Raw genomic sequence first — 9181 nt, 5'->3', positions numbered from 1 at the left:
AAAAAAAAAAAAAAAAAAAAGAAACATCATGTTGTACCCCCCAAATATATACAATTATTATTTGTCAATCAAAAAATAAGATAATACTATGAATACATACACAAATAAACCAACCCCGTCAATCACTATGGATACCTCCTCCTCCTCCCCACATTTCCCACCACCCTGGTGCAGGGTTCGAGGTGCCCAGGGGGTTGCCTGGGCACATGGTTCAGTCCCAAGCTGGGTCAGTGGCCAGCATGAGCTCCTCAGGTCAGAAGGGATGAGGTAGGTGCCTGGCTTCCCGGACCTCAGCTGCTGCCCAGGATACGGAACCTCTGGCAGCAGCTCATGGCTGATCCATTGGGCCAGCAGGCAACTCAAATCCCCAAGACGCTGTCACATGATGCTGTTCAATCGCATCTCTCCTTGTCTATATTTTGCATAATTTTTTTTTTCAAAAAAAGCTTCCACCATCCTATGGAAACAAACCCTTGCAGGGGCTGCTGTAAGGGAACTGTGTGGAGAGGTCTGAAGGCACCTCCTTTGGGAGAATGTTCCTTTTACCTAAGGAGCCTTAGGTAGGTTGGGGGAGCCATACTAGTTAATAATGACAACTTTGCAAATCTGGTGTGCAAAGAAAGGACCAGGACAGGACACTGGAGACCTGGATGCCTCCAGGCACATCAGCAAAGACTAGTATCTCTGACGGTAAGGCTCTACCAAGGGGAACTCCCAACTAGATGTCAGTGTTGGGGCATGGCATGTGTACTGGTAGAAAACATGGAAACTGTTCACATGGAGTCAGTAGGCCCTGGGGCCACCTTAGAGGTAGCCATAGCTTCTTGCAGGCCTCTGGAGGCCCCTCTGAGAGGCTGGGGTTTAGGGAGGCTTCCTTTAGAGGCAAAGGCCAGTTGTGAAGATGTTACCCAGGTGGAGAGACCTGCTTCTGGAACCAGGGGGTGCCAAGGGCAACATCAGATGCAATGTCATCACCAAGGTCAGAAGGCGGGCATAGCTGACATTCCCTGTGAGTACTCCTGAGAGGCTACAACATGCTCGTTTCTACTGACAAGGGGTCTTCCTGGGCCAGTCACTGAATCTGTACAGAGGCAGGGGCTCCAGGGGGCTCCATGGTCAGGAGGACTCCAGGTTTGGTGGGGACTGAACCTGTGGTGCCCTCTGTGGCCTCTGTCCAGGTCTGTGCTCTGCAGGGAGTGAGATGCCCATGGTCACAGAGAGTAACTCAGCCTGAGTGTTCTGCCCCAGGGACCAGGCTCATTGGGACCCAGCTGGGCCTCAGGGGATTTGGATAAAGGGACATGACATCAGGCCCTCCTGAGTGCCTGCTGTGTGCTGGGCTTCCCACAGGCGTTGCCACAGGTATTGGACAGTGGGCAACCTAAGACAGGAAGGAGCGCTCCTCATATTTAATATGGAGCTCCATGCTGGCGCCTTTGCCCTTTATGCAGGCACCCTCTTCATGTGGTTCTCACATGTCCCAGAAGAGGAGAATGGGGTGTCACAGGCCAGGGGTTGACACAGGAGACCCCTCCCCGGTGACACACTTAAAGAGGATTGCGGAGGATTAGAGTTTCGTGTCTGCCTAAGTGGATTTACAGATTCAGATGGATTTATAGGATCTAGTTTTAACCAAACTCAATCTCCACAACGTCCAAGTGGCTTCCAAAAGACTCCTGTAGAGAAACTGCTGTTGTCACCAATAAACCAGAGAGGGCAGACAATAGAAGGGGCTGTGCCAAGAACTTGTACTCCTGGCATAAGCTCATATCACCTGTCATACAGACGTGAGAAGGTAGCTCCCTAATATATTAAAAAAAAATCAGCAAAGAAGAACTCTTTGACGTACCCCACCCTGTCTTACTGGGGAAGGTTGCCATAGGTGCCTTGTGCCTTGAGGTTTTAGTCAACAGCAGCTTGATATCCTTGTACTTGGCAAGGTGTTGGAAACTCAGCAGTCACAACTGAAGAGAAACCTCCACAATTTTTTCCCAGCAGTGTTAGGTGCAGTTCAACCCTGTACTTTTTTGATATTTCCCTAAGCAATAATAAATATTTGGAAAGCTCTTTTAAAGTTTCTTGCATGATAACGTGAGACAAAAAATACTTACCACTGGGCAGACACTTATTCTTTCTGCTGCAGTAAAAATGGCAGAAACAATGAGCAGTAAATGATCTGTCGACAAACCGAAAGGCATTTCTTTGTCAGCAAACACTGTTGGAAGACGTAGAGCAAACACTGCTGTAGATGGGAAGAAACGCATGTTGGAGGAAATTACCCAGCGTGGGAGGTTTGCTACACGGTGGGCTGAAAGCACAGATGTTCCTAACTCATCTCAGCTTAAGGTATTTGCCGAATTCTGTTCCAGTAATGAAATACACAAACCACTTCTTTTTTTTTTTTTTTTTTTTTTTTAGCCACTAAAGGAAAGATACAGCAGAAGAGATATACTGTCAACAGTATAAATGCCTTCTTTAATAAAAACAGTGTCATAGGGGAAAATGCAGCCACTGATGGAATAGCTCAGAAAGGATGTTTTCAAGTAAGGCTTCTGTATAAGAACAAGGGTGTGGAGGTAGGATCACACAGCTCATTCATTGACTCATCCTCAGTCTAATCATGGCATGAAAGAAGACTTGAAGGCACACAGAATGTTGTAGGAGACAGGGGGGTTGATTTCATAAAGCTGAGATTGCCACATTGGAGTCGAATCTTTATGATACTTGGTAAGCAGACACAAAAACTTTCCCATCACACAGAATGAGTCATCTTTATGACCAAATACTGAAAAAAATTCTCCTGAGTTTCCTGTTAGGTTAAGAAAACGAGCGAATAGGAAAATAGAGACGGGAGACGGGTGGCTTAATGGCAACACAGGTTTATTCCAAAGAGGGGAATCTGCGGTGGGGCTCCAGAAAACTGAAGCCTAGTCCACTTACAGACTAAGGGCAATTTATACGGGCTTGGGAGGAAATTTTTGTGGTTGGTATTGCCAGGGGGTAACTAAGGCTTGTGATTAAGGAAGTTGAGGGGAAGTTTTGTGGTTTAAGTTGAGTGTTAAACATGGCAGGAAGCACTCTGGTCTGTGCTCGGCTGGTAGTATTCCATCCTGGTTTGTGTTAGTAAAATAGCAGTGGTCTCTAAGATGGCACCCCCCAGGCTAACATTGTCTTCCTTCCATTGCTGGATAAAATTTTAAAACAAGTATAATGATTAAGTATATCTAGCTAAGGATGTCCATCTTCTGATCAGCTTCCATATCTTTTTTTTTTTTTTAAAGATGTGGGGTACAATTCAGGATTAGGCATACGAGCGGTCATCGTACGGGTAAAGTTTGGACCTCCCTTTGGTCCCTACTTAGCTTGCATATCTTTGTGGCAGTCATGAAAATCCAGAATTGAAGTAAACTGCCTGGAGAGCCAGGCCTTCAAATTGATGTGTTACAATGTTAAATCAAGATTTTAGTAAATAGGGAAGCAAATTCAATCATGTAAATATTTCTACTAAAATGTGTCAGTAAACACATAAATTTATAATATTGCAAATTTGCTGAACAATGAGGTTGATTTCCCCTTTATGTAATTCCTTTAAGTGGTCTCCTTGGAGCAGGTTAGAAACTCAGTAAGCATAGTTATCCCGGGATGGTGATCCAGAATGCTTTCAGATGTGCATCAGAAAGACTTGGAGTCTGCACCTTCCCCAAGTCCCACCTCAGCCTCCCCAACCCCCGCTGGAAAAAGGATTAGACTTTTCTCCTGGCAACAGCAGAGTGCTCAATTCCCAGTCTGGGCCTCCTCAAAGACCTCCAATCATGCACCCCTCTACCCAGACTTCAGACTCTTCCCCCATCTCCCCGCCCCCATCTTCCTTCCCCCTCAGGTTATATCTCCTTTACCTACCCACCCATTCTGATCCAATCCACTGGCCTCAAAGAGCACCAGCTGGTCGCCGCCTCAGGGGCTTTGCACTGCTCTTCTGCATTGTTCCAGCCCTCACTTTGTCCAGGTCTCCTACTCAACTGTCTGCTTCTCAGGAGCTCCTCTCTGACCTCCTGGTGTGAATTATCCACCTAGAAACATACACTTGGTGCCCACACACACTCAAGTTTTCTTTCTAGAATGTATTAATGTCAATACATTGGATAATACTTTACTCCTGTAATGAAATACACCAACTGCTTCTTTTTTACATCTCTTCCAGGACAGTGGAGGACCTGGGAGAGCAGAGAGTCACCTTTATTGAATTCTATGCCCAGGGCCCCGATGGTGGGGAAGGGCTGCCCTGGGGCTGCCTGCCCGGCACCCACAACTTCCCCAGTTGCTCCTTGGATCTCCTGGAATGGACTTGGGGAGCAGGAGAGCATCTGAGTATCTGTGACTTGGGGCAAGTGGCCTCTATGTTAATAGTAATGCTGGGGGCTCAGGGATATGGAGGCAGTACAATGAGGGGCAGCAGAGGACTGTGTCACGACCCCTAGGGATCTCTGCCACAGAAGCCTCCTTGGTAGGCAGGGTGATTGCAGAGTGACAGGAAGCCATCTCCTTAGGCATCTTGATGTGTTGGAATCCTCAGGTCCCCTAGGTGCTATGAAAACTAAAGCCAAGAATGGTGTGGCACAGAGTCTGGGTGGGTCATGGTTTGGCAAGAGAGGTTTTGGGGACAATGCCTCCTTGGTCTTCCTTAGGGCTATAGACCAGGCAGAGGCTGGGTGGTCTGAGTCCTCACCTTCCCTAGGGTGCAGGGGGCCTCGCAACTAAATCCCCTGTGTCTCTGGAGTTAGAGCAGGGAGTCCCAGAACAACCCAGCCAGGAGAGCATTAGTGTCATGGTCTCAGTACCCAGGACGCCCTGGGGGTCCAGCTCCCTGGAAAGGCAGTGAGGCAAGGAAGGCAAGGGCTGTGTGGTCTGAGGCTGGGTTATATCAGAGAGGTGAATGTCCCGTGGTAGGACACTTGTGTGGCGACTCCGGGAATGGCAGATAGGTGTGGGGCTGGGGTTGGGACAGGAGACCTGGAGGTGGGGTTCAGGAGAACGCGGAGGTGGAGAGCAGGAGGCTCAGGGAAAAGGTCCCTGGGGTAGGGGTCGGCCCAGGGCTGCGATGATCAGGGCGCAGCAGCCACCCCCAGCAGCAGCAGGGTTGCAGCCAGCAGCCGCAGCCATGCGTCCGCGTTCTGCCCCGGGGGCGTGGCGTTGGTGGCGCTGCCGGGGGGCGCCAGGCCACAGGCGGTGTAGGGCTCCAGGCAGGCGGCAAAGGCCATGACGTGCGCGACGAAGGTCTGCTCCTGCACGCCGTGCACCAGGTGTGCCTGGGGGCCGCGTGCAAACACTGCCACGTCTTCGCCTCCGTGCGTCTCCGACGACAGGGGCACAGCCGCCTGCTGCTGGTACTCCGGTTTCTCTGCAGGGAGGGTGGGTTCACAGCCAAATGAATAGTGTTTCTTTGTCTCGATTCTCCTTTCCCCTGGCCCAGTGGTCTCCCGGAACAGCCAACCCAGCCATACTCACCACTCTCACTGGCGTTGACATCCGGCCTGGGGCCCTTGTCGAGCACGAAGCCCGGGCCATTACCATACAGGATGGACGTGTAGGCCTTGCCGTCCCGGGCTTTGCTGGGAGCCAGCCCTGCAAGGTGGTGGGGGTGGGGGTCCTCTAGGTGGTACTGACCACAGCTGAGGGAACGCTTGTATATGCTAAATGTCCCACATTTTGCCTATTCACTGATTTAATCCTCACATCATCCCAATGAGGCATGCACTACGCTATTCTACTCATTTGACAGAGAAGGAAACTGAGGCTCAGATATCTGCCATATAATTTACGAAACAGAACCTGTTGCTCTCCTCGGGCCTACCAAAGATGGAGCTCCCTCGCAGGGTGTAGCCACCAAAAGAGAAGACATGGGAGTGGTCAGCGGTGACAATGGTCAATGTGTCCTTCTCGCTGGTGAGCTGGCTCACCCGGTCAATGGTGGAGTCAAACATGACAGCCTCAGTCAGTGCCCAATGAGCAGTGCCATCATGATGACCATGGTCAATCCGGCCCCCTGCAGGAAGGACAGGGGAAGGGTGATGCTTGCACTTGCCCTGGACCCCCACCTCCTCTGCTCTGCAGGGGCAGAGACGCACCCTCCACGAAGAGGTAGAAGCCACGGGGGTTTCTGCTCAGCAGGCTCAGGGCTGCCTCTGTCATCTCCATTAGGGAGGGGTCCTCTGTGATGTTTCGCTGGATCTCATATTTCGTGTCTCCAGGCTCAAAGAGGCCTGTTGGACAAAGGGCTGGTGGTGACTGTCAGGCTGTGGGGTGGGACTCATGGCACACGTGTGCTCAGATGGCACCCGTCTGAGGCTGTCTGAGGGATGCCAGGGCAGGAAGGGGATTATTACCCATGAGGTGAGTCACAGTCGGGTCCTGGGATGCCTGAAGGAGCTCCGTGCGGTTCCACACATAGCGGGCACCCTGCAGGGACAGAGTCAGACTTCAGCCCATGGTCCTGAGACCCACACCCCTGGCCTCCTCCCTGCTGTACCCCTGTATCTATGAGCCCTCATCACCTGGTGCTTGGCCAGCCACTCCTGTACCAGGTTCTTCCTGTCCAGCCTGGTTCCGTTCTGCTTGGCGTCACTTGGGTACTCAGGGTCTGGGGTCCCCGTGGGAAACATGTACTTGCGGCCTCCTCCCAGGATCACCTGGGAGCAAAGGGTCAGGGCTAATGGGTCTGGTTAGCCATGAGCGCTCTCCTCACAGACTCTGGCTCCCAACCCCAGGGCTGTGGGAATGGCCTTCTCTGGGCTGTACCTTCCACAGCTCCCACCCCCCCACCAGACCCTGCAGCCCTAGGCTCAGGCTGCTGAGAGTCTGGGACTGAGGCCGGTGTGGGGCCTTCCCCTCTGCCCAGCCCCAGCCCTTGGCCTGGTGTCGCACATCGATGTCCATGTTGGAGATGAGCTGTGTGGCGATGTCCAGGCAGCCCTCTTGGCGTGCCAAGTCAGGCATGTTGGCATCCGAGTACCAGTTACGGTCCACTGTGTGCGCATATGTGCCCGCTGGGGAGGCGTGCTGCACCCTTGTGGTGGTCACAACTCCCACTGACTTCCCTGAGGGTGGGAGAGGTCAGAGTGGGTGACTGAGGTCTTGAGTCTGGCCCTGGCCCTGCAGCCGACCATAGCCCACCTGCTTTCTTGGCCCGGTTCATCACGGAGTTGACCTCGTTGCCACGTGTTGTGCTGCACTGACCCAAACGAGCAGCTGCGCTCAAGCCAATGGTCTGATAGTTAGCCTTGACTCCACACAGGTAGGCAGTGGCTGTGGCTGCGCTGTCCGGCACCTGTCTGTCCACATTATATGTCTGGGGACAGAGGTACCCTGAGCTCAGCTTTGTGGGAAACAGCCAGGTTCAGACCCTGGCCCTAGATTCTATTTTCCTGGCTCCTAACTGTACCCGACTCCTAACTCAGGTCCCAACCAAGGACCTTCCCTCCTGTCTTAATTTCTAGCCCCATCCCCACCCTCTCTCTGGAGGACTCTGAGGTAACCCAGACCTTACCTTGGACAGAGCCAGGTATGGAAAGCGGTCCATGGCCAGGGGCGTCTCAGGCCCCAGTTTCCCACTCAACTGTCCCTTCAGGATTCGAGTGGCTGTCACGGTGGGCACTCCCATCCCTGGAGGAGCAGAACTATGTGAAGTCTGGACCCAGAGCTAGCCTGTCTCCACCAGCAGTCTCAGGTGCCAAGGTTGTGAGGCTGACTGAGGTGGACGGGCTTTGCACACTAACCATCCCCCAGGAAGATGATGAGGTTCTTGGCGGCCGTCTGGATGGGCTGGAGCTTCTTGGCGACTTCCAGGGCCTCAGCTGCCTTGTTGTTCCAGAAGGCAGGGTTCTCCTCCTCAACTGACAAAGGAAGAGTGAAGGCCGGGTCAGCCTAGAGGGGAGAGGCTGCCCTGTGTGTGGGGCAGCTCTGGGAGCCTCCTTACCTGTGATGTCTCCAAGTGAAAGCTGGAGCTCCAGGCCCAGCAGCAGCAGCACCCAGGACCCCTGCATGTCTCTGGGACAATGGGAGAATGGCAAGGCTGGAATACTGGGTGCTAGCCACAGTATCAGCTGCCTGGGTTTAAATCAGGGGAGGACTTTGTCCCTAGTTGTAAATGCTTCATTTCCCTCCCCACCTCCCAGGCAGCCACCTTGACTCCACCCCAGTCCTGTGACCTGAAGTCATGCTGGTTGAAGGAAAGTGACAGGGTGTGGCTCGCAGTGTCTTGTTGGGGGGCTATTGTCACTCCTTCACCCCCCATTTGTTCAGTATTTCTTGGGAGGTACAACTGGGCTCTGTTCTGGTGTTGAAGGGAGGCTGGGCCTGAAACACAAGCCTAGGCCAGAGCCTGGGTTTGGCCTCCTAATGCCATGAGCCCTGAGATGTGGGAAAGGAGCCATATTGGCACGGCTCAGCTAACCTGGCAACTGCTTGGTGTGTGTGGATATGGACACCCATGCTTGGAGGAGGCAGGCAGGGGAGCAGCCAGTGCCCTGAGCCAGTGGGCTGGGCCTTCCAGAGCAGCTGGCAGGCTTGTGCACTTGAGCTTGACCCCTGTTCCCTTGCATAGGTAGCACTAGAGTGAGACTATTTTGCAGGCGTGGCTTCTGATAAGGAGCTTAGAGGCTGTGGTAGCCTCCATCTGGGTTCCAGTTATTCTTTCTGTCCAGTAGTCCAACTTCTGAGTGTGTTATCAAAGGAATGAAATGCAGGGACAGATCTCTGTACACCCATACTCATGGCAACACTATTCACAGAAGCCAAGAGGTAGGAGCAACCCAAATGTCTATCGACGGAGAGTGGATAAACCAAGTGGGATACATACATACGATGGAATATCATGCAGTCTGAAGAAGGGAGGAGACCCTGACAGCTGCTACAACATAGATGAACCCTGTGGACATTATGCTCAACAAATTAAGCCAGTTAGAAAAGGACAGATAGGCACGTGTACACTTCCATGAGGCCCCTAGAGTAGTCAAATTTGTAGAGACTGAGGTAGAAAGGATGCTGCCTGGGGCTGGGAGCAGGAATGAGTTAGGGTTAGGGGTGGGGTTAGAGTTATAGTAGGTGTTTAATGGGTACAGAGTTTCAGGGGGTATTTTTGGTTTGTTTGTTTGTTTGTTTTTTGGAGTTGGGATCTCACTCTGTA

At 52.2% G+C, this 9181-nt stretch overlaps 1 protein-coding gene across 1 annotated transcript; it reads right to left on the bottom strand.

Annotated features, from left to right (window-relative positions):
- Window positions 1-5102: 5102 nt before the first annotated feature.
- Window positions 5103-8039, bottom strand: LOC103253898 (intestinal-type alkaline phosphatase). Its single transcript, XM_008052101.1, has 11 exons — window positions 7973-8039; window positions 7773-7889; window positions 7544-7659; window positions 7171-7345; window positions 6922-7094; window positions 6552-6686; window positions 6384-6456; window positions 6126-6260; window positions 5852-6043; window positions 5506-5622; window positions 5103-5398 (listed from the first exon to the last, which is right to left on the bottom strand). The coding sequence occupies exons 1-11, from the start codon at window positions 8037-8039 to the stop codon at window positions 5103-5105; spliced, it is 1596 nt and encodes a 531-aa protein (XP_008050292.1).
- Between the last annotated feature and the right edge of the window lie 1142 nt (window positions 8040-9181).

The sequence above is a fragment of the Carlito syrichta genome, unplaced genomic scaffold (assembly GCF_000164805.1).
Source record: "Carlito syrichta isolate Samal-C Ts95f unplaced genomic scaffold, Tarsius_syrichta-2.0.1 Scaffold256582, whole genome shotgun sequence".
NCBI classification, from domain to species: domain Eukaryota; kingdom Metazoa; phylum Chordata; class Mammalia; order Primates; family Tarsiidae; genus Carlito; species Carlito syrichta.
The sequence above is the reverse complement of the archived record's forward strand: the minus strand, read 5'-3'. Positions and strand labels throughout refer to the sequence as shown.

What these genes read in the sequence shown, in the direction of transcription:
- LOC103253898 (XM_008052101.1), bottom strand. Translation starts at nt 8,039, where the DNA reads ATGCAGGGGTCCTGGGTGCTGCTGCTGCTGGGCCTGGAGCTCCAGCTT. An exon ending in CATACCTGGCTCTGTCCAAG is followed by an intron (nt 7,346 to 7,543) that starts GTAAGGTCTGGG and finishes CTCTGTCCCCAG; the next exon opens with ACATATAATGTGGACAGACA. An exon ending in GAACCGGGCCAAGAAAGCAG is followed by an intron (nt 7,095 to 7,170) that starts GTGGGCTATGGT and finishes TCCCACCCTCAG; the next exon opens with GGAAGTCAGTGGGAGTTGTG.